General features: G+C 44.5%; 1 protein-coding gene across 4 annotated transcripts in view; it reads right to left on the reverse strand.

Annotated features, from left to right (window-relative positions):
- Positions 1–16,430: 16,430 nt before the first annotated feature.
- LOC119210529 (complexin-1-like) overlaps positions 16,431–25,923 on the reverse strand; it is a 29,904-nt gene continuing 20,411 nt past the window's right edge. For all 4 annotated transcript variants that reach the window (XM_037460630.2, XM_037460633.2, XM_037460634.2 and 1 more), the window contains 2 exons: positions 21,161–21,336; positions 16,431–18,820 (listed from right to left, as the gene is read on the reverse strand). In XM_037460630.2, coding sequence (XP_037316527.1) covers positions 18,626–18,820; positions 21,161–21,336 — 371 coding nt within the window. In that variant the 3' untranslated portion in view covers positions 16,431–18,625. The remainder of the gene's footprint in view (positions 18,821–21,160; positions 21,337–25,923) is intronic.

Below are 25,923 nucleotides of genomic sequence, written 5' to 3' on the forward strand. Positions count from 1 at the left end.
GCCACCATCGTCCCCTTTTTTGAGAATCAACTTGAGGTTTTGGTGATTATTTTCATAAATCAGGGGCAGTATCTTGGGAGGGAAATTGAACCCTTTATTCCACAAAGCCACAGATTTGGTCCTGTTTTTTCTCCCATTCTTAATTCAAAAGCATCACCTTGAAAATATCCCAGTCCACGTCCTTGAAGCCTGGATCATATGTGTTGGGGGGCAGCTCTGCAGAGGAGAACACTCTCAGCAGGGAGGTGGCAGAAAGACAGAGCGCTGATTGGCAAGAACATAATGTTTCTGGGAAAGCTTCATGTTCCTCTGCCTCCAGGGGAGGAGCTTTTGAGTGGAACAGAAGATTCTGCTTTTCTCTGCAGCCATTAGCGCATCAGGGAAGGCACGTTTTATTTGTGAGGCATCTTTCGACAACAAGGTCATTGAAAACCGCTTGACTTTGATCTTCCTGAGTGTCAAACACGGGGCAAGGGAAGGAACCCTTTCACCCAAATATCCTCTTGTAGCGCGTTGTGATTAGAGGGATGGGTTCACGTCGCATGAAGGCCGCCTCGTGCGTTGGGACCACATTGCTTATAGTATATGACATAATTGCCCTGTGAGGAACGTGGTCTGCGTGTGTAAATACATGGTGCCCCACTTGCTGCTGCTCTGAAGCTCCCTCTCTGCTCCGTAATCTCTTTGTAGGGGTTCTGTTCTTCATTCGGGGTTTGGTGAATGTATAATGAATGTTTTTCCACCCGAAAAAAATCCCTTTTATCTGGATGCACACAGCGCAGACAGCGCACCCCACTCAGTGTTCTTCTCCTCATGCTTTTGCTGCTTTTTGCTGCTCCTACGTTTATTCTCCCACCACTTTGACTCGTTCTTTTTCTCCACAGAGGGGCATCCGTAAAAGCTGCTCCGGCTTCAAACGCCACATGCAGTCTCTGGGAAAAAAGGAAATAAACTACACAGCGATCTTTTGCCAGGGGACAATACATTTAATATCTGACGAAGTATCAACTAAAGTTAATGAAGTCTTGTTTTTCCCGCTCACGGCTGTTATCAATTAAATCAGGTACCAATGTAAAAATGTAATGCATTGTCAAAAAAAAATCAGGTACCAATGTAAAAATGTAATGCATTGTCAAAAAAAAAAGAACCCTTGGGAGAACCTTCTTTTAAGTTCAATCCGCGGTGGAGACACTGCTGGCTCTTTTGGGGCCCAACAGCTGCAACAAAGTGGTGAAAAACATTAAAAATAGAGACGTACAGCGGCTCTGGCTTGAGGAAAAAAGACGCACGTCGATTTTCAAACACAAACAACACACTGCCAGCGGGGGCGGGGGGGCCGCGGCGCCGTGCGATGGCGGCGCTGGACGTGCTCCACTAAGGGTAGCGGCTTTGGAGGCGTCGCTGGTAAATCCCGTCGGGGAACTGGAGCCATTTCGGAGATTTAGCCCGCAGCGCCCTTTCCCCCATCTCTCCAGAGTGGCGAGTGACCTCCAAAGCACGAGCAAGGCAATTAAAAGCAAAATGGAATCCATGGAAAATCCGTGATTGGATTATTTTGCTCATCTTGGGGTTTTTTTTCCTGGCAGGATGGAATAAGAAGGGAGCTGAATAGCAGGGAACTTATTATTGCCTTAATTTATGGTCCATTTCTTTTTCCCTGTTTGAGTGACAGAGTGGGGGTCGTGGGGGGGGGGCACCAGGCAGCCTGGTCTCATGAAAATTGAGCTCCGCTACAACAAAACAGCATTGTCACATTTTAAGGTCAAGTGATTACTTTTGCATTTTGACATTGCACTAATACGTTTCCGATTTCTTCTGGAGTCCTGGTGGGAAGGAGATCAGGTTGTGGACAGGTCGAAAGGCACACACGCCATAAACTGAAAATACATTCCAAACCTTATTTCCTGCAGTGTTTGCTGAACTGGACGGTGATTTTAGGGGCGATACAGCTCTCAGGGGAAAGCAGAGGCTCTTCATGGCTCAGTAAGCTACTGGACTGCTGCAACATCAAACCACCAGCAGACTTCAAAGCTGCGCCGCGTCATCACAGAGATTTCCCTCCCAGGCTCGGATGTAGTAAACAGTCTCCCTCTCATCAGCGCGCTCTCTTATGCCTTCAAACAGGAGACGCCTTTGACACAAATCCTTCCTCAGCTGTGGCAAAGAAAATGAAGGCTGAAATTGATCGTATTCCACTGTTTAAAGTGGTGGAGACAAAAGGCACCTCATCTGCCAGAGATATTGGCCAGAAGAATTGGGTCAACACTCAAAGCCCCCTTGCAATTCCCCGCCTGTACCCTTTGGCCTGCAATATGCCCTTCTATCTATGTTCCATTGAACATGCATGGTCTCTTCAGTTGGAGGTCTAGCTTGTGGGCATTAATTCAAAGCCTCTGTTCTTCAAAAGCATGCTTATATAATGTGTTCTGTTCTTGAAAAAACGGTTTTGTAGGTTGGGGCGTGCAGTACGTATGAAATGCTGATGAAGACGATGCTTTGAAACAATGCGCCAGTTCAGACCCGCACACGTCTGCTCAAAATTGCACAAGCTGCGCAGATCTTATTGACGTAAAAGATTGAATGTCACAATGAAGTATTATAGATGATCACCACCATATTTAGCCCGGGCGCCGGCCTCTCTGTATTGGTGTGTCCTTTGTATTATGCATGTTTGGAATGTCATTGCTGACATTTTGAAGTGGCGATTTCACGATGCTACATTTGCAAAAAAAAAAACGTCATAATTTAGAATCTATTCTGTCAATGGGTTGGTTGGTCCTTTTCAATTGATCCAGTGATTCAAACTGGTGTGGCTCCTGTCACAAGCGGTACTCTGTTGCCTTCGGGACGGAGCTGACCTTTGAGTCAGTCAGGAGCAGAGGGATTCTTCTTGTAGAGACCAGAGCTTTCATCAGAGACAGCAGCCATTGAGGCTCGGGGGAAATGGAGTTAGAGAAGCGAGGCAGTGTCTCTTTAAAAAAAAAAAGGACATAAAACTTATACAGTGGAAACTTGATGCATTATACAGTTATTATTTAGATTCGGTTGACTATTTGCCTCAAAAAGGGTAAAGAAATGTTAGAAAAAAGAAGGCAAGGGGTAAAAGCTAAGATCAAAGATTCCCAACACAGAAAAACATTCTATAATCTGCACAGAAAAGTTGGCATATGTAAATCGTCCCTTCAAAAACAGTTTGCGCCTTGAGACCGAGCTTGTTAAGTCGAAGGAGGGGAGTATAAGCATATGCATCAGGTCTGTAATTATGTTTCTACAACCACCAGAGCTCTGCACATTGCCCTGGGTACTAGATATGAGAAACTGATGAAGGACAGTCCCTCCCCAGTCACTTGTTTGCTGCATACATTTGAATGAGGAACCTCTCTTACTCATGGTGACACTCAAATAAAAAGCCTCAGCATCTGTTTTCATCTTTGATATTCAGAAAATGGAAGAGAGATGGTGAAATAGCGCTTTGAGGATCACCTTGGGATGGAATTTTTTTTGTTGAAATCAAAACAAACCACCAACAAGGAAAAGACAGAGATCGCAGACTCCAGAAATAGGCAAAGTGGTGCAAACTGTGAATATTGGTTTTTCGTGTGACACAATCATCTTTTTTCACACCCCTTCCCCATAAGTTGAACATAATGTTTGTGGCATCTGGTAAATACTTTGGCCTCCTGCCCGTCCTTTGCAGTAAAACTAGTGCAATTAGCTTCATATTATGAGTTTGCATGGAAGCATGGCATGTCGGGGGTGTCTGGCAGAGCGGGAGAGGCTGAAATGGAAGAGGCGCTGTCAATTGTAGGCAAGCTGTTGAAGGCTAATAACCATGCCGGTGTACTTTTATGTGTAAAACCTGCCCTCTGCTTCTATAAATTAGGGTTAAAAATAAGTCAAGACTTCCTCGTTGACGCCTCAGGCTCCGCTCCCACCTCCCCCTCAAGTCCTCTTATTCTTGTTACTCCTCAGCTTTTTGCCCCCGCCAGATGTTGCTCCCACCAGGCCCGGTGATGACAGACCACGGGCACCGTGACCACTGATGCGGTGTAGCTGGCTACAGCTGTCGCGTGGAGAAGTGGGGTTTGACGGGCTTTCAGGGACGGCTAAGGATGTCGATGCCGCCCTCTGAGTCCGTGCAGTACTTACTGATGGTTTATGGCAGGCGGCTCAATCAGAACCCAACGTTCTTAGCTGTAACCCCCAAGAGCTGATCCTGATTTATCCGCTGTCGCATCTTATTGGCTTTTTTTAATACTTCCAGTCTCCGAGTACGCTTATTTCTGTCTTTTGAAAGAAAGACAAAAGGGAGATAAATAATAGTCAATCTTCTCTTGCAAGCTACGCCAATTAGGAAAGTTCTGAGATGTCTTGGAATGTGAAGACTACATGCCTCTCTTCCATATGCCACATATGGCATCAGCCATGATCTCGTATTAGCCATGAAGCCTGGAGTTCCAATCGACAGCCACTCGCATCTTGTCAAGCGCAAGTGGCTGGTATCAAGCGCAATTACACTGGTATTTTAATTTTAAAATGTTGAAAGTTGAGGCTGTCAGATGTAAGAAGTACGAGTTAACTGAGGGTAAAGTGTCATCGAGAGCAGCAGTGCTTCATTTTTTCTGAATGCTCTTTCACACCTGTCAAACACTTGATAACTACTGCTCAAACCAGCCTAAAAGCTCAGGGACTTCACTGTGTCCAAGATCGTCCTCTGGAAAAAGCTCTTTCAAAGCGCCCTGCTAACTACCTCTTCCAAAAATGCAATTAACGCAGGTCGTCATCCATGACCGGCGGTGTCAGTCAACAGTGTAGGTCTGCCACAAATAAATTAGTCCTCGAGGTGCCTCCACGCAACCCACTTCAAGCATCACACAACTAATTGGGCACTCGAAAGGCAATGAGAAGACAATGCAAGTCGAATGTTGTCCCTCAGAAGGCGAAAGTGCGTAATTAGAATGGAAAACAGATGCCCCAGGAGAGCCGTCTCCACCTGAGTGGCTTCCTGGTATATTTATTAACCTTTATCACATCAATAGATGATGAGCACGACCTTCTCGGGTGACATTTCCCGCGTCACCCGTTAACTACGCGGGAGCAGGTCGAGGGGCGGGTTCCCCGGCAGCTTTGAAAACGGCAGCGAGAAGGTCACGACTGGACCGAGAGAAAGTGTGAAGGTCTTTGGACGCCCGCGTGTTCGGGTGTGGATAACGATACTCTGATGCTCTCGCTCGCCGCTTTTCCCGGTTCCCGGCTCAGATTATTGAGCCTCCGTGCGCGAAATGAAAGGCGGCAAAAGGGATTGATGTGCCGCCGTCCTTCACGAGTCACTGCCCGCCATGCCTGAAGGATAATCCCGCCTATCAGAAGGCGAGGTGGACAACACAGCCGCTGCACACGCTTTTTAAACGAGAGCTCTTTGCTCGCTTGCTTCGACGCCTGAGCGACTTCTCAGTCGGAAAGGAGTCAGACGTCAGTGAATTGAGCTTCTGCTGTTGCTCTAACGAATGATTTCAGGGCAGATATACACTCTTTAAACTGGCAGTTTGATGTGTTAGATCAAAAATATTTCAATTTTAAGTACATATTTGTGTTATTTGGCAGGTGTCATGTACCAGAAACAGTGTGATTTGTACCAATCTCAGAGGAGTAAGTACTGATCTCACAGTGGAATGACATGGCATGTACCCTCCTCCTAATACATATGCAAAACGTGATATGTGGAGACCGTGCATGCTATAAAACTAAAAAAAATAAACCATTAAATCAAAGATTTAAATAAATTACTAAATGACCAGTTTCAGGGTAAATGAGCAAATACTTTATCTCATTTTCTAAAGGCTTGCATTCGGCCAAAGAAGGAAATAGACAAGATTAAAAAGACACATTAATTTATTTAAGATGCTGTGCTTTAAGATGCTAAATTGGCACATGTATGAGGAGGTGGGTCGATGCCGCAGCATACCACTCTGAGGTTGTTAAATACCATTTATTTGAGTACATAACGCTCTGAGACCAGTACATGCCGCTCTGAGACCAGTACATGCCGCTCTGAGACCGGTACATACTGCTCCTGACATTGGTACATACCACCTGCCACTTTTTGATGTCAGCGCTACTGTGACACAGGTGTGACAGCCCAGCTAAAGGTTTGTCCGGCTTCGAAGGTATCGATGATTAGAAGAAGACCAAATATTATACAGTCCTTCCACAGAGAGACAACATGTATTTTTAGAGCCTTGGTACATTCATTTCCCAGTTTCCTCTCAAAAATGTCACCCCGCTGTGTTTGGAGTGATCTGGCTCCATAGAAAATCAATTGAATTATGCATGGGGACAAATTGATACTGGGAGCTGAAGGTGGTCCCTATCATTAATTTCCCTGCTCTTTATTATCCTGTTATGATTCAAATGAATAACTGAAAATGTAATATTGTCACAGTAACCCAAAATGTCTTTGAGTGCAAGATCAGCCGCACATTTTGAGGCATTATGGGGCATCGTGGGTGAAGCTGGCTGGAAGAATTGGCGTTAAGAGAATCTACAGTTCCGCTTTCCTCCGTCTCATCACCAATTCTTTCAAATCATGATTTTTTAATAGCCACCCACGTTGCTGTGGAGACGCTAATCAAATGATTAGAAGATTTCCCGCTGATGTTTTTTAAGGCCTTTTCTCGACACGTTTGCCTTGCAGAGAAAACTCATTCTGTGCTTTTACAGTTATTTCATATCACGTTATTTGAAAAAATGCAATTCATTTGGATGAAATGATGGATGATTTGGGAAAACACTGTGAAAAATGTATGAAAACATCCGACATCATATTGATCGAAGCCACGTATTGTGGAGCAGATCCTTTGCCACCAGCGACCTCCACAAGGGGAAAGGCACTGATGAGAGGAGCTGGTGGGCGTCGGCCAGCGAGTCAGTGGGCGTCGGCCATCGAGTGCGTCAGGAGCTGCACCGAAGCGATCCGTCATTTGGGATTTTGGAGCCTTTCCCACGCCCACTGCATATTGATATACTGATACATGGTCACAGGGTACTCAGGACGTTTGAATTCAGAGTGAAGCATATGGATTTTTCTTCTTCACAGATAGCAACACACGTGGCCTTTCAACCACTCCAGAGGTCTGGTAAATAATTGATCCACCATCTTTCCTGGGGGGGGGGCGGGGCTCAAGCAGAAGTAGGCCAACATGTCTGACAGCACAGGGAAAGACCTCGTTCTGCCGGCACGTGGTGATTCTCTGCTTTATGACTTGACAGCATTAGATATTAATTATCTCTCTTTTGGCTCTCTAAAGGCGCGGCTTTGATGCCAGGTCTGCTCGGCCTTCTGATCTCAGAACAGAGAGAAACAGTCAGATCTGGTTTGGTAGTAGCGTTTGCTTCAGATGGCGAATCGGGAGAAGATGGGACCCAGAAACAAAATCCCACAGATCACAAACTGGAGGATAATCTGAAGCTTCCATTCTTCCATTCTTGCTCGGTAAAATATTGTATACATAAATGAATGTTGGCTTCAGCAGCAGGACAAGATGTCGTCTTTTCCTGGTCTTAATTAAACATATTGAATATTTTAATAATGATCATTGTTTTTCCAATTGTCTAATTGTTTTAATTTAATTTCCTAACTAGAATGGCCACAAATTTGTTAAAAACAAAGTAAATACTAAACCATGAAGCATGATGTTGAGCGTTCTCTTTCCCAGTACGCAGGTTTCAGGAATAACAGTAATACAGGGATTATTTTAATGATGCAAAAAGCCTTTAACGCCCACTAATGCCATTATGGTTGCTTGGCGATTGTGATTTTAGTCGATCATCCTGCACTAATTAACACAATCATCTTTCTAACATGGTTTTCATAATGTGCTCACTTTATAATCATAACTGTAGATATATACTAGGCTGCTAAGAATGTGATGTGATTTCAGGGTTCGGAGGTTTAACAGTTAATGTTTTAATTTAATAGGAGGCGGTCATTTTTAACACACAGCAACGGTATTGATCTATTTCGTTCTATAGTCAAGGCCTATAGATAAAAGCTTGGTTTCATTTAAAATACTTGCTTTGCATTGGAATCAGGAGTCTAGGTAGTTTGTTTTTCTTGGTTGGAAATGAATATAATTTTTTTGGACCGTTACAGACTAAAAGGATTAGAGGATAGAAAGAATAAGGCAACTATATTACTAAATCACTTAGTACAACCAGCCTAAGGAGTGACAACAAGGACCTGTTGCCTTCACCTAATCACAATAATTTCTATCAGCTGTTTCGTCGGTCTCTATTTGTTGCATGTTTATGTTGTTCTAATATGTCACCACTAAAGCAGGTTGAAAAAGATGCTTTGCTGGACATCAAATATTTCCGTGGCTTTTCCACTTGAATCAATGCATCATCTTCTGCACGGAGATAATTCTTCAATCCGTTTGTGTCACAAGATGGAACAAGAAAAAGTGCTTGGCAGCTGTCACACATCATCAGGGAAGGGGAACCAGACATCATGAAGGTCCATGATAGAAAAATAATGAGATCGTCCCTGAGCATCGTCACAGTTTTGTCACAGCTGGACTCTGTGTGCTTCAGTGCCCTCGTTGGGGATTTATCTCTATAAATCTTATCCATGCTCATTTATGGATAACTACAGCACACAACATGATGACAGCTAGCCATATGCTTTAATTTAGCGGACGGGAATTCAAGCAAAATCCCAGTAAAGGAGCTTCTAGTCAAATTTGTCTTCACTAACAGACAGTCAACCAGCTGCCTGATATAACAGGATACTCAATAAAACGGAGAGCCACGACCTGCTTCCTGCACCACTCGTTGCACCAGAGAGCAAGTACACGTGTGCCTTCCGCATCAATGTTTTTGGGATCTGTTCAGTCCACTGGTCCCCTCAGTGGCCATGACGCGGCTCTGTGGTGCCTTCACGCTTCAGCCCACCAGCACACTCACTGCATCGGGCTCCGAAGCCGGTGTGAAGCCGAGGCCGCTTGAGGCAGAATAACCAAAATAGTGACTTTACAATAGAAAGAACTTAAATTAAAGATCTTAAACAATAGGAAGAAAAAGCAACGAATCAAAACTCTCATCTCAAAGAAGTCATTAAAAGTCAACCCTGACCCGACAACTCCCATTGAAAGCTGCAGAACAGGCTCCCAAACCAGCCCTGTTACGGGATTATTTTGTCGACTATTACACAGTTATCACAGTTATCGAATTCAGTAATTTATTCTTTGACTTTTGAGAAGTCTGATACTGTAAATGTATTCTCAAAGAGGACGGGTGTCATGACCACTGCATAATTTAATTACACATGATTGTTCGACACTTGATTATAACCGAGATGATCACGGATGAGCTGAATATTTATAAGGCCTAAAAATAAGCCACCGTGGAGAGATACTGATGTTAAGTAAGTACCAAATGAGATTTAAATGAGCAGGCTAATTAAATATATTAGAGGACTGTCTTCAGGAAGGCACGGAACTCGCCGGGAACAGCAATCATCCTCCTCTGGATTAAATAAGTTGCTTTCCTTGTCCTTTGGCCAATGAAGCGCCAGCAAGATGGTTGGAATTAAATCTCACACATCGCTGGTGTGAGAACGCCTGGCAGGGGGGGGCGGCGCCGTTTGAACCTGTTCAGGCCCTCTTCTCTTTTTTCTTTGTTTGTCCCAGCAGTCCCCCTGCGACCGTGCAGGACTTCCTGTGTGAGAAAACACGAAATTCGATCCAAGAGCCAAGTCGAGACGCGCCGAACAGCGGCGAGAGGGGAACGCGCGGCGATTTAATCAGCTTCTGGGAGAGGCAGGTCGCGAGCGGGAGGCCACAAACGGCGACTGGGGCGGCACCCTGGAGGTTGATCTGAACTTTCAAAGGAATCCAATTAAAACGTCCTCCGCCAAAGAGACAAACACTCAAGGGGGCATCTTTTGTGTGTTGCGCCGCCGTGGCGGCGGGCGGCTATTATGAACGTCAGCTTTTGCTTTTGTGTGGTGGAAAGGTGGCGTCCGCAAGGACACAAAGGCTCTTTGTTTATCTGCTCCGTTTGCTTCTACCGGGTCAGAGCACCTTTTCTCTCTTGAGGGGACAGAAAGGAAACGATAAGACCATTGAGGCATCCATAATTGAACTTCAACCAGTTCAATCTCAGATAACATACACCTCTTGTTACCGCCTCCCTTTGTGAAAAGTAGAAAATGTTATCACCTGCGCACTGTTTCAGGTGCACCAAAGACAAAGTGAAATCAAATGTGTTTGATGATTGCTCAGCCAGCTGCATCACAAAGCAATGCACAAAGTCTGTCTTGGACAAATGCACAACTCCATGTACCTCTATTAACCACACGAATGACGTCACCATGACTACGTTCGCTTCTTATTAAGCAGTCTATGGTCAAGACCGGGGGGGGGGTCAACCGACGAAATAATGGAAACCTATCCCCCCCTTCCCAAAGGATTACTGTCTCATTGTCAGACAATTTCTTTTCGGGTCAACCAAGAAGGGTCTAGACAACCGACTCTGACAAGAGGTCCAATCAGCACAAATAACTGGTTGGTACTTTGCCCTTTAATCAATATAACAACAGTGAGCATCTAATTCATGAAATAGCTAATATTGTCTACAGACAATTCATTCAGTCAAGCAAATGAAATAAAGTAGAGCTGAATAGCAGTATGTGTTAAAAACTTTAGGGATTAGTTGAATTTGTGCTTTTTCCTCGGGTTCAAGTGTGACACGACTTCTTCCCCAATACATTTTATGGCAACTGTGAGTGTTAAAATGCCATTTCCTCTCCTTTTCCCCCAATTATATCCCCTCTCACCACTTTGTGCAGTTTAGCCAGTGGACCATAGCTGTTCTGAACCCCCCCCCCTCACATACCCCATACATGCTCAGCTCACATGTGGCACGGCGGCTCAGTGCTCATCCGGTCTACTCCAATCTCTCTGCTTCTATTTTGGGATCCAATTTGAACCATGAGAATGGAGAAGGAGAGTGCCATTGCTGCTGCTGAGAATATTGCATGTGTTCGAAGTCACCGTCATTCAATGCGCTCAAGCAATCTCATACAGTTACTGACAGCAGCCTTTTCTGCACGTCATAACATTTTGGAATTTGATTAATGAAAGAAGAAGAAGCTGGCTTTGTCGGGTCCTAATAAGGCACCAACATCAGACGTTCACTGGAACTACTTCTGCTACCAACATGTGGAGACTTAACACCCATAATGTCTTCATTTCATCTGCTCTATCATTTCTCCAATCAAAGTGTTTGGTAATTCGTAAGAAGTTTATAATCTTTTTAAATCAATAGCAGATCTTAAAATCAGGGAAGAATGACTCGGGACTTTTGCATCAGAAAGAAGATGGATGATCATATTTGAAGGTCGACTTTCATTGACAACAATTGATATCCATTGACGTGTTATGTTTTAAGTAATGAAAATGCTGCATTTCAAGCGCATCTCGTTGAAATATCATGCATTGACAAGGGTTTCAAATTAAATGACTTTTTTACGCCACTGACTCGTGATTAAATGGCTTGAATCACCTCGTGCTTTGTACATAAAAGCCTCTATTTCAATTTCAAAGCCGCCCATTTGCTTGAAGCAGCACGGGGCTCCTCTGCATAAATGTTGGCCCCGTCTCTTGACTGTGGAACAAATGAGTGTCTTAAATTAAATTTGAGATAATTAGGGTGCCTGCTACATGTAATTGGTCTTCTGGATGGATCAAACGGTCACAAGTGAGGCATGGATGAGAGGAAATATGGGAGGGTTACGAGACGCAACAAGGGAACTTGGGCTGAGGAGCCCCAGATGTTTCATCAAACATTTTGGTAATAAGATATCACAGTGTTTCCATTGGGACGCGGCACAGTGTGCATCTAAGACTCTGCAGCCACACCGCCTCGATGGCGACGGGGGGGGGGGGGGGGGGGGACTCTCAGCCACAGCTGCTTCTGAGTCAAAATGCAGTGTTGAGCCTCACAGCATTACCCTTCGTTATCAAAGCTCGATAGACAACTGGCAGTCCAATTTTGCAGCTCAGCAGAGCCTTATCCAAAGGAGCACCTTCTAGGAAGTGAGGCTCTATATGTAGACCTGCAAACTGTGCTGTAATGTCTAGTGCGTCTTGTTGGAAAGTAGTAACATCACGCTCAGGAAAAGCAGGCCTGGGTCACTCCACGATTCAACTATTTTAAAAGCATTTGGTTTTGTTTAAAATATGCCACAGACGGTAATTTACGTGAATTAGTGACCCAGCTTTCGCATTAAAACTACGTTGGGTGTTCAGAGCAATTAATGATGCCCTGTATGGGCCTCGAATAGGTAAAGAGTGTTGTAGCCTTAGCGGGAGTGAGACCAGGCTCCATATGTCTGCTGGTGTTGTCGCGATTCGGATCTCAAACGGCTGATATTCTGAGCCGCATTCGTTGACTCTGCAGCACACCTGGTTTGTGAGGACGTAGCAAAGCAGAACCGTCGGGGAGTGACAGCTTCCCTCAAGGTAGCGTTATTGAAGCATAGCAGTATTTATAGACAGAGCAAAACATCCTGTTTACTCCCTTCAAATCCTTGAAGATTTATTCCCAGTCTTTATTCTGTCTGTGGAGAAAATGCGATGGATAGTACACGCCTCTACAAAGGATTACACGGTTTAGAGGTTTTCTAACAAAGTATTAGCATCATCATATTCCAGCGACCACTTTGCACCCAGAGGAGAGATACTGACTAATTGAGGTCAGGAGTGCTCTTTAACCAACCCTTTTAAAATGATTTTCAGCCCATTTAGTCGCTTCTTTCCACGGTGAAATAGAGAATTGTCCCCTCGGAGTCCCGTTCCGAAATAAAAAGCCTTATAATACGTCAGACCTCTTGTGACTGAGGTGGAGGGAGTAACAAGTCCCACTTCTGTCACCGATACGGCCTGGCAACCTCTCTGTGCTTCTTTATTCATTAAACGGACCCATTACAGCTTCATCTGAGCCGCCGCCAATAGACGTGTCAATCAGAGAGCCCCCGGCACGCCGCGGTGCTCATCGAGGTCCCTCGGCTTTTCGACTGAAGGGTGGAGAGAGAGACTCTCTCAGCAGTCCCATCGATTTAAAACAAATTACACATCTCTATTGTATGTTTAACAGGTAATCAATAAATGCAAAACAGGAGAATTTGGAGCTCATGGTGTGACCATTAGACGTAGTTTGATGCAAAAATAAAGAAAGAACTTTCAGTCTTGCAATGTGGACATGTAGCACTGCTGGTCACACTTCACATATCCAGACCCTGTTGTGTGTCACTCCCACGCACACAAAGCTATGTCCCGAACATACAGAACTGCACGCAAGGTGCTGCTTCTGTTTTCTCTACGTGCAGTCTACTTTACTTTTAATTATACAAAAGGTACTTTTAATTATACAAAAGGTACATGCTATCTAGATAACAGGTGCCTAAACTCAAGGTTTCATGGATCCACAAAACCAACCAACCATGTCACAACGACTACGCACAAATGCTCAGCCTGGCTGGGTGATCCTTGAATACTACACATAGAGGTCTTGCCAGGAACAGTACTTGGATCCGTAGCATCGTGCCAAGACTGGATCTTCATGAGACTTTGTCGATGCCATTAAGTCTTGGAGCCCTCCCAAAGCACGAGGGGAAACTCACATTTATTTTTCACTCATGGGATTGGCTTTGTCAGAGGTCTGCTCTCTCCGAATGCCTTTGCAGCTTCTTGTTTTTTTTTCTCCCGGCTCAGGCTAACGTAGCTAACGTAGAAAAGCTAACTTTACTGAAGCTTGGTAACCGTTGATTCATGGTCAGCATCATGTTGCGATGTTTAAAGGTACTCATTGACGCTCAGTTCAGCCAAAGGAGACTTCAGATCAGCACAGCAGTCCGATATGTCATCAATGATCAAGAGTCCGACACCTTTTTAGGCCGATTACCGGTTAGTATCAGCAGTCAGAACAGCTAAAAAGTGACTTATCACTATGATTCTGTCCATGTGGGAAAATATAAACCCATCCACCCACAAAAATGAAAAAAAGAGCAGTTAATTGATTTCCACTATTGCATGTCCACAGGGCACTAACACAGCCACGGCTCCCCTGCAGCCAGAGTGCTGCTCTCAGAGCACAAAGGGAAGCTCGATATGCTCTGAAGTAGACTTTTCATGAATACTAATGGCATTGATTTACAGCTCCATTTTCCTGGGGGGGGAGGAGATTGTGGACTTTCATTGCAAAGGAGGAGCCAAGAGCTTTGTGCGTGCTCAACAGCCTGAAGTGTTGGAGAACCAGCTGCATTGCAAAACCCATAGATGCTCTGCAGTTTTTTTTAAGTTTTCAAAGTGGGAAAAATAGATCTGGTGCCCTTACTGCTCCCCACTTTTAGAAGACGACGTCAGAAAGCGCATGTGTTGGTGGTGAGGCGAAGTCGGGGTGTTTTCTGTCGAGTTTTCGGAGGAGCACAAATCACTCAGCATCTGTTGCAACAGACAAAGCACGTTTACTCATTGAAGCATGACGGCAAACCACCAGGCTGACTGACGAAAATACCAACTCGCCATTAAATAAATGAATGTTTCCTTTCAGCAAGTTATGGCTTGTCGTGAAAACACAGCTGACCTTTCCCAGGGAATTTCACTAACGTGCCAGTGGAAGGTAAATGAGTTTTGCGCGGCGTAGGCCGAAGGGCGACGCCAGCAACCTTTAGAAATAACCTGGTTTAAAACACAAAACCAAAAATCTGACAAGCAATAAACCTGGAAATGTCAAAGCATCATAATGAATTCATTTTGTTTCGTATGGTGCTTTTCTTTTTGTGCCTGGAATTTCAAAAAAAAGAACTCTAAAGTCATTCCCATCCATAATCCTCTCCTGGCGTTCCTCCACTATCTTTTCAATGGATTTGTTTGATATAAATGGTTGGCAATCACACATATCACAGATCCACTTTTATATCGAAACAAACTGCTATGAGGGAGACACGGCGTTTGCATCACTTTGAAGTTCCTGTCACTGTGGCACGATGGTGACGTCTGTGTCTGGAAAACTCCCCAATCACGATTTGAACCACACAGTGCATTCTGTTTACAGCCCTTTTTCGCTTTTATTGAATAGATGTTGAAATTCACAGCCATGTTGAGGTGAAAAACAGGATTGCCTGACAGAAACAGTAACATGTGATATACATTGAAGGTCTCTGCACATATTCTTCCTTAAGGAATGCCACGCAATGGCGTCTGAGTCAGAGATGATGTTTCCTCCTAAACCAGAAATAAACGGTTCTTCTTCTCATATTTTTTTCATTTTTTCGAAATTACTGTTCAAATGCAGAAACACAAGACGATGAAAAATTATATGAAATCACTTTTATTCTCAGAGTGTGCGGTGATTCCAATTTTTGCAGCAAAGTTACAGACTGACACATCTGTCTAAAATGGCATGCAGTGAGGCTAACGGGTGGAGCTTCGAAACACGGAGGAGACACAAAACGATCATCAACAACCTTGCCTACATCGCACACCATAAGCATGCATACATTTTTGTCAACAAATAGGGAGAGAGAGAGAGAGAGAGGACAGAGAAGGCGTGAGAAGAATTTTCAGTACAAAATAATTCACAAATTATATATGTATATATGTATATATAAATATATATATATATATATATATATATATATACAAATTATATATGTATATGTATATATATAAATATATATATATATATATATATATATACATATATACATTTTTTTCAAAATACCAACCACCAGAGGACAGAAACAGGACTGGCTACGGACGAAAAAGTAAGCATCTTCTCAACACGTACAGGACGGAGAAAGACAGATGCAGGAAGGGAGAAACATCAGACAGTTTACATTCAGGTCACATCAAAGGAGTACGTTTTTTGCGGCATTAAGAGTTGTATTTTCCAGGCAGTTTTTTAAGTCATTTTAATGGCCGCGTGAGCGTCACAATCGAGCGACTCTCAAATGAACGCCGGGGTGGTGGATTTGTGACGCGGAGCCGGGTGGACTCGGGCAGTTGGTTCGGGGGCGGTGGTCTACGAGCCGCTTGGGGCGCATGTCGACGTGCATTGACGAGGTGACGATGGAGGGGCTCGCGATGGCGTTGGTCGGGTGGTCGGATGTCAGGGGCCCGCTGGCCTGAAGAACAGCGCACACCTTGCTAGGATTTGTGTGTGGGAAAGTCCTCTACTTGGGTTGGCCGGGCAGTAGTTACAGCTTTTTCTGGTTGGTGGAAATAAGGTCGATGGCGAGGCCTGCTGGGCCCGGTGCTAATGAGATGATTCAATTTGAGTGTGAGGGTAATCGTGCAAAGAGAAGGCTAGTTATGGTTCGAACTTCTACTTTGCAGCTAAAATACCTGAGAATTCCAAAATAAATAAGATGCAGTAAACAAATAGAATGTGACCTCTGTGACTACAACTAGCAGAACTATTCTTTGGTTTGATCGGATGATGGATTTGAGCGTTGTTGATGGTTGGCTGCACAACTGCAAAGAACAATCAGTTGCCAATTATCTGAAAGGAGGACAATACAATCCCAGGGAATCCCACGTGTGCGCTCTAAATGTGACCTTGGATGTTGTCATTTTTTAAATATTCAACATGGTTACAAACCTCACAAAGCGTTGGCAGGAGCTAAATTGCCCTTTTCTAAGCCACAGGAACGCACACGTTCAGAATTAGTGTTATTTCACGTCCAGCTAGCTTATTAAAAACAGTGGCAATGCGGTTTAGAAAAACCTTGACTACGCCTACGGCTACTGTGCTCACGGCAATCACAAAAACGTTTCCTAACAAAATTGTATCACGAATTGATCTCTGCCTATTGCACATTTAAGCTCTCCCTTAAACTTCATGAGGGATTTCCTTTTTTTCTTTTTTTTCCTGTACATGGCAGCTAAAATAACTCTGAGTCAAGTCATGAATCTTTATATTGGATTCATTCTAGTGTCTATTTTCAGGTTATAAGAACATCAAATTGAAGTTTCTCCACGGAGTGCTTGAAGGCTAAGGCATACTCTAAACTGTAAATGTCCACGTTTTGTGTGTTTTACCAGCACAAGTCTGGTGGAATGTTTGAAATATCTGGAATGTTTAACAAGACACTGTGGAATGAAGGAGAAATATATGAATAGAAAACAAGGCATATGGAGAAACATTTGATTTCGTCCTCTTACGACCCCCCTTTTAAATTAGTTTCCCTACATTTATGGACAAAATACAGAGCAGGTAAACATTATGTTGCACGATGAAGAAACTCTGATTTCTCCTCATCTATTTTTAAATGTCTGCAGTTTGGTTGGACTTGGGTTGTGAGTTCTCACACGTTTGCTCCCTTTCCAAATGTCGACTGACACACTTTCCAAATGTCGACTGACACACTGACGAGTTTAAACACACAACGATGAAGATTGTCTGTTATTGCTGATTTGGGGACTTCACTCCCATCAGTTTGAGCAACGGACACAGGGCAACTTCATTTCAACAATATATTGCACTCTTGTCACTGTCTGTTCACATATAGTGTGTTCACACCAATGTTGTGTTTGGGAAGTTTTTTTTTTTCTTTGTTTTTTACAAAGGAATGTATGGAAATTTAAAAAGAAATTTGATCAACAGTGCTGATGCTAAATGGAGACCCTCCACAAGACATAAAAAAAAAACATAGACTGAGGGCGCTTGTGGTCTCACTGCTTCGAGAAAAGCATCCTGTATGGAGATCATTTTTAGACACAAGTACATGGTGGACAAGATGTAAATTAAATCTAATGTATAATCAGTTATTGCCTCAAATATGAATGTGTTTCGCTTCATCATGACGTTAGAAATGTTAACCAAATGTGTACTTCACTCCACAAAAGCCCACAGCATGCTGAAAGAAACCCACAACGGAAACATGAAATAAATTCCTTTGCTTTTCCGGATTTACAGCGTTTGTTTTCGAATGCACCAGTGCTCATATTACACATTCACAGTAAACCAATTAGAGCGTGACACACAGTTCATGAGGTGACTCCTCACAACGGAGAACTAAGAAAAATGCAAGTACCTATATACACTTTATGTATCAAATATTAGCTTAAACAGAACAGGAAATTTCAGTCAAATTCTGATATGATTTGGATAATTTCTTAAAAGTTAAAAATATGGCTTATACTCTTCGTCGTCTTGTTGTGTGTCTTCTTTCACTTATGTATAGTTTTTTTTTATATAACTCGAGGCTATTTACAAACAAAAACGGGTGGCGGATGATATCTGAATTCATTCTAAGTGCCTGACATTTGTAAAACATGGCATGAGATTTCCCAGTGAAGTAAAGATCTGTGCAGGTACTACATACTCAGCACTTATCAAGAAAGCCACATATTGCCTTGCTTGATTAAGGGGCAAAAATCATGCCACGTTGCTCCAAGGCAGGGCACCTAGAGGTCGGCGGGTGGAGAAAAAAGTGTGGCTGCGGGTTTGGGCGGAGGACGGGGAGGGGGGGGGCGCGCCTACGGCAGTGGTTTTCGGTGAGATGAGCGCTTTTTTTTCGGAAGTTAAATCTCATTTTTAACTCCAAAACCCTCTTTTTTTACTTTTTGTTGAACATATCCATGAGCGGGGTCGGGATGAACTTCATGACCGTGTCCACGATGCTCTCCTCCTCCTCCTCGTCGCCGCAGCCTGTGGGCACGGCCTTCTTGGGGCGAGTGAGGCTGCCCTCGGAGGCCTGCTCCATGGCGGCCGCCGCCTCGGCCTCCTTCTCCTCCTTCTTCTTGATGCCGTACTGAAACCGGGAGTGGAAACGGGACATGAAGTTGAGCCCCATCACGGTGGGATTGGTAAAAACACTAATGTTAATCAGTTCAGAACATCTTCACAATCTGGGGGTTAGGCTGAGCTTCCTCCTTTTAACGCTTGGATGCCCCTTGGCAGCCTTTAGGTCGAAGGTACCATTAGCTGGTTGAAAAAAAGCTTGGTTTTATTTCAAATAAGTCTGTTTTGTCTACATGTGTAACATGATGTGACATAATGCATGACCTGAAAAACTCAAATTCCACCGACGGTGAGAACAGATGGCCGATAAAGCTGATTCTGACTCTGAAACGACTCTCATCTCTTCACATTATGGAGCTAGTAGGGACCGAAAAGAAGTGCTGGCAAAACAAATAATTACACCACCACTACAAAACACAATCCTTCTGGGAGGAAACCAAGCTAGCTGTTTCCCACACGGGCCTCCTTCCGCATGATTGGCGCTCACACACAAGGGCACCGCCATCGTATCGTTTAACGCTCAGCAAGAACGAGCAGAAGTGAACTCCTTCTTTCCCTAAAAAGACAGACGCTATAGTATATTTCACCCAATAACCATGGAAGTGCCTTCTTAAGTATTTTTCTTAGACATATTTAACCACTTTTAAGCTACGTTCACTAAAGCCAGATACTCTGTCGTGTAACCCTGCAAGCTGTAGAAGTGTAGTGAAGTTGAAATCGATTCCCGGAGCTGAAGATGAATGTGGGCTTCGTGCTTGTGCGTATTTGCAGGAGCACACATGAGAGTTGCTCGGTCTAATTTGACCTTCCTGGATACGTTATGTCCCAATTACAGGCAGAGGCCCACAGCCGGTGTAATGGTCAATGCTAAGGATTAGCCTATAAATCCCAGACAGACTTTAATTAAATCAAGAGGCCGAAGGAGCAGATTTCCGCAACGCAAAGAGAGAACTGGAAAATCCTCTCTTTCTATTTCTTATACCAAAAGGAATTGCCAATGCAAACTGTTCTTAATTCATTGACTTATTAACCAACAATAATGATCGTAAGGGAGCAGTGGTTGGCAGTTTTGTTTCGATGTAATATTCCAGTATAGTTTTATCCTGCATAGACCTAGTTTCAGTTAAAATGAAAATAGGCTTGCGGGGCACAGGGATGTCAGGAAGCACTGACGGTTGATCTTGAGGCAGAGATGTGGAAAATGAGCAGGACTCCTCCGTGCCCTCTTTGCTGCTCCACCAGGAGCACGTTGATGTGATTCTGCAGCAATAAATACCTTAACGGAGGAATAATAGCTTCCGTTTCTGCTGTGAGGATGTACATGGGGGACGGCACGAGCATCTGTGAGTGTGTGTGTGTGTGTTTTTAGAGGGCAGCACTCGGGTTGTTGAAGAAATGAATGAAGCTAGAAGGACGCAAACACTTTTCAACCTTCCATTAGCCTTTATTCCAATTTGTTTGACATTTATTTAAGCCTGCATGCAGCTCTTTTGTGAAGACAAAAGCATCTTTTAGTAAAGGGAAAATCTTTCAAGGCCAAAGCAAGCGGATAAATTAACTGGTTGGAGTTGGATTTTGGGCTAAGGAAGTTTTCACATCAGGAGAACAGCAGCATTCAGCAGACAATTGGCATTAATCCTTGTTTCGAGTCACTTTGTACGAAGCTGGGCACCTTTGCATTTTATTGCAAGCATCATGTTAGTTCCTAGTTTTGACCTGAGAAATATTCATCCTGTTGTGCATTTTCCTTCCCCGTCTCTCTCAATCTGCCCCAGCCGCACGATCTCCTTCCACAGTCACAAAGGCTTCGACCCTCAGGCTCAGTCAGCCGATTCCCTAAACTTCATTGGGGGTCATTCGAGGAAGGGCTCATGTATTCCAAAGTCAGCTTCACCAGAGCTCAGCTCGACAGCCGTCGCAGGGTGTTCAAGTCGCATATTAGATGAATTAGCATTGGGGAATATTTGACCTCAGCTGCAAACGCTTTTGATTCTTTCAATTAAAATCTGATTGCAGATGAATTAAATAGAAAGCGTGAATTCATCACAGAGACGGGGCGAGACCATCTTGGCTGGAGATAAAAACGGGTCAGTGAGGCAAACAGTAATTTTGAGTGCCGTCTGTAAAGGGATGCTGGCAAAAATTTGTATTAAAAAAAACCTTTTCAAGCGCTCTTTAGTTGGATATTGAAGCTTTAAATGTATGTTTAGCATATCAGCAAAAGCTTACTTTTAACTCTTGCTTACTCTCTCACTTCTTCCCCCTTTTGGGGGACGCTCGTCGGATTGTCGCTTTAAGTCAAGTTAACGTATAACCTCAGCCGGCTGTGTTGAGCTATTTCTCTAGTTACCTTATCTCTGATGCCCTGTCGGAGGTTTTCTCTCTCTGCCTCCATTTTTGCGTATTTGGCCTTCCTCTCCTCCTCCTGTTGCCTCAGCGCCTCTTGCCTTTCTTCCTCTTTCTTCGCAGCGTCGGGATCCTTCTCCTCCTCCCCACCGAGCATCTTGCCCATGTCTTTGGTGGCCCCTGTGGTTGGTGGAGACGGAGAGAGAAAAGTTAGGGATGACGAGCGGAAAACTAGCGACGCCGGCAACTCACAGTGATTGCACATAACGCATCTCGGCTGTCGGCTGTTGCTAAGCATTTACATTAGTAGACATTCCCTTGTATGTTAATGGTCTGTGAAAGAGCAGCACAATCTGCCCCCCCCACCACCCTCCCCAACCCACACAGAACCAAAGACAACAGTGTGTTGCAGTGCGTCAATAGCGGGAACAAGGGATGAGCCGGCTTCACACTAAACACTTTGTGTGCCTTCTACAATACTAACAGTGGACGGACCAACCCCCCAAGATCTCTGGAGGAAAGGCCCGAAGACCCGGCCATCTGCTTCCGCCGCGACACTGAAGAGACGGCGTTGACCTCGAGGTCCGAACTTCCCGCTCTGACGGGGCGCTGAGCAGGGAGGCCGCTAATTAACAAACAGACACGCTGATCTGTTGTGTTGTCATTTGCTCTTCAGCGGGTGGAAGACGTGACCCGTGGGCACGTCAGGAGCGCGTTACATTCATCATCTCGAGGCTTTAGTCGGATCAGTGTTTAAAACGTGTTTAAAATACACAGCAACATGATGCGTGAGTTGGCAGAAAGATGCTTCCTGGGGTGCATCCTCACACTCTCATTAGAACCGTGTATAGAATCTATACAATTGGGTTTGAATATGGTAGAAACAGTAGCATTTTAAATATTGAAGTAGCTCAATCTGTTTATGTTCCTTGGTCACTAGAATGCTCAGACAAACCGCTTAACTCGCTCTAATGCTGCTCGTTTTTTATGCTGCTCGCCTCTCCTGCGCCTCCACACGACTAATCTCGATGCTGCGGGCTAATTAGCTCATCTGATTATGACAAAGTTGCCCGTTCCCAAAAGCCGCGGCGGCGTCAAGAAACGCCGCCAGCTGTGGAGTCTGTGAAGCTCGAGCGAAGCGAGGAGGCTCCGGGGGGAGGAAAAAGCTGCAGCGCCTCGGCTACGGGTAGAAAAACACGAGACATGGTCGAAAGGACTCAATTAAAAAGCATGATTAATAACTTAACTCGCACTACAGTGAGTGTCGTACAAGACAACCTGTTGGTCACTTCGTGTCATTAGATAAATCCCAGCAAGCTGTCGTACGTGATGCGGCCTGTGATGTTGAAGACCAAAGGCACTTTTGCAGAAGCTCAGCAAGCCTGGAAACCCTCCACATTGAGCAGAATGGCTGAAGGTAACAATGAATGGTAAAAAAAGAAAATACCAGATAGAAACTGGTCACAGCATGAAGTGGAAGAAGGTCAAACGACGAGGAGGCCAATTATCCTGGAAAACACCCGTTCCATGATTGCAGCCTCAGTGGCCACTTGCTGAGATGTGACCTCTTGTGACGGCGCAAAAAACACGGAGCATGTGCACAGAGAGCAGATTGTCTGTGAGTTTACTTTGTTACAAATTGAAACAAATAAAATAAAATACTCCACCAGATGTTGCAATGCAAATCAACAATAAAATATTACAGCGCTACAAATCCAAAAGACAACAACTAAAGGAGGGAGCCTCTGACGTACAGTAGTCACTGGGATTGTTAGTCAACCTGCCGACAGAAAGACCTTAGGATTAAGGGTCAGAGGAAAAATAAAAGTCTTTAGGGTTCATCCTCTGGGCACCATGCATGTCTGTACCAAAGCTCATGGTCATTCATACAACAGTTGAGGCATCTTACTGAGGAAAGTCAGTACGAGCACCAAGTTTAATCCTCTGTAGATCATGAATGTCACAAAAATAATCCATACTGCAATAAGGACCAGAACACTGAATTCATAACTACACAGTACAAACCCCATCATGACGAGTGACATCACTGTGTTAGCATGTAGAGCTATGTCGCTAACTCATTACAGCCTTTTTAGGTCAGGCCCACAGGCTAATTTTAAAAGTTGGAAAATGCCTTTTCTGTCAGGAGTAGAGATCAAAACCATGAGAAGCTTTATGAAACGTTATGGATGAGCGGGTCAGGCGATGGAATCAGACCCGGCACAAAAAGGCCGGCTTTAGATTCGAAAAGCGTGTGAAAACATGACGAGAGGGTGTCGTGTGATCGATGTGTGTGTGTGTGCGTGTAGGCGAAGCTCTGCTGTGAGTGAACAAGTGAGAACAAAATGTACAGCTCTTAATTCCCATTACTGAACTGTGCAAGTGCGTCACAGTGAGCGTGCACAGCTGTCAGTGCTGTAATCATGTGCGTGTCCCCCAGGTGCATGTGGGCTTGGAGAGCGTTTCCTTGCGCGTGTGTGTGTTTGCATGAGTTCTGTGTTTTTCCATGGATGGACTGGTCAGACCACATGACAAGAGTCCCGTGTGGAGCCCTGAGGCACAGGACCAAGGACAGAGGGGCAGAAAAAGGGAGAGGTAAAGGAGGATCAGGTCAAGTAATAAGAAAGCAATTTATAGGAATAAATGGAGTAAAAGGACACAAAAAGGGAAACAAAGTGAGGTGAGTGAGGAAGAAGGGGAAGACAAAAGGAAACTGACAGATAAAGAGACGAGAGAAAGAAGAAATGATTCGGTTTTGGTCCGGTGGGAAAACAGGAGAGAAAAAAATCAAGCTGAGATTAAGAGGGAGAGAGGAATCAGCGGGAGCGGCTCAAGGACCGAGTGTTCCTGCTCCCCCATCTGTCACCAGTCCAGCGGTGGGTCCCCGAGGCCCCCCCACCGAGCAGTCCAGCCCCTCATCATCAGCCTCCCGCCCCCGGGCCGGCGAGCAGGAAGGTGGTGCAAAAACACCAGTGGAAGGAGCAGCGAGGGAGCCTCACGGCGAAGCAGAGATCAACCTGACGGATTATGCAGCAAACTGGAAAATATTAGCTGTGCTCCTTTGTCTCTGTGGGAGGGGATGGAGACGGACGGATGCATGACTCGCGTGTCGCACCATCTGCTCCGTCTCCAGGTCTGATTGTTTACCAACGTGTTCAGTCACAAAATACCCATAAACTCTTTAGGACTCTGGTCTGACTCATTGAATTCCCTCCCGTTACTTTTGTGCAGCAGAGAGCAAATGAAATAATACAGAATTAATGAGAAAAGTTTTGGGCCTTATTTTAGTCCATTTAAAGCCGGCGGCGATCCCCTCTTTAGAGGCGCTGTGCTCATTCACACAGGAGGCACAGCAGCACAAATTAACTCATTATTATTAACGTACTTACTCTTTTTCCCGTTATTCATCTATGTCAGACGGTAAAAAGATGAAACCAAAATAAAATAATCTTTTGTCGCAGCATCACCGAGTCACACTGAGCCGTCTGTGCCGGTCCTTGACAACTATTGACTCAATCAAGGAGACGGCTTCAGCTTTTTGGAACACAGTTGTCCTCGGAGAGCTGTGGCAACACTTTGGGTAAGAGACAAAGAAAAAGCTCTGCTCGCCACGGAAAATTGCTTCTGTATCACCGGGAGTGACAAGCCGACCGGGGGAAGCATTATTTCTGTGCCATGTTCAATCTCATCTTAAGTGGGTTCCTCTTTCATCCCCCGTACGTTCACGCTGTTCTCCTCTTCATCCTTTCCACCATGTCCTCGAGCAGAGCACCAAAAGGCTACCAGTGATGTGACTTTCGCCTGGAGACGAAAACACAGCTCAACGGTCTAAATTAATAAAAATATTAGGGCTGTAAGAACTAATTATTCACACATTTTGAAATTCATTAATCTCAGTTAAAGCCGAATCTTAAAAGTAATGAGTAATTACTTTAGAAATTGTGTGTTTTAGTATTATACGTATATAACAGTATAATACTGTTGTATTCGTTATTTTAAACAAAAAACTACACACATTTGATCATCTTAGAGATTGATATGGGGCGCCGTTTGTAAAATGTCATGTTACATGAATTTCTCTCTAAAAAAGTGACATATGAATATTGTTCTGCTTTTTTTTGCAACATTTTTGCTAAATGTACCAAAACTGCGCAGGATTTTAGCACGTGCGACATTTTACAAACGGCGCCCCGTAGTTTAAAGTGCCAACAATGACCCCACATTTAGCCAAGACGTTTTCAAACCGTGAACCGCTTGAACGTTAGATGTTGAGAGGGAAGTAGCCTAGCAGCTAGCTTAGCCTAGCAGCTAGCTTAGCTCAGGAGTGCTTTAAGTGGTCCGTTTGCCACACATCCCCCTTCTGTTTGACACGTGGAGAAACTCCTCAGTTCTCCGCTCGGAGGATAGAAACACAGGAAGATTTTTCATGTGCTGGAAACCAAATGGACACACACACACACTATGTACCCTGGTAAAGCTGTGGGGAGCATGGGAGATGGAGGCTGGAGATGCACATCACTCTTGTGCTTCATCACCCGTTCGCAGCCATTAGCAATCAGAGACAGCGTCACACCGTCTGGCCTCGGTGATGAGCGAGCAGGGACGCATTTATCACCCCCGAGGTTGGCACCGAGGACAAGGCCGACCATCCATCTTTGCACCGCGTGCACACACACACACACACACACGTAGCAGGCCACAACTACACACGTACTTGTGGAAAGTTGTACAATATGTCAAAAGCATTAATTAAAGCTTGCTTCGACG

This window comes from Pungitius pungitius, chromosome 2 (genome assembly GCF_949316345.1).
Source record: "Pungitius pungitius chromosome 2, fPunPun2.1, whole genome shotgun sequence".
NCBI lineage: Eukaryota > Metazoa > Chordata > Actinopteri > Perciformes > Gasterosteidae > Pungitius > Pungitius pungitius.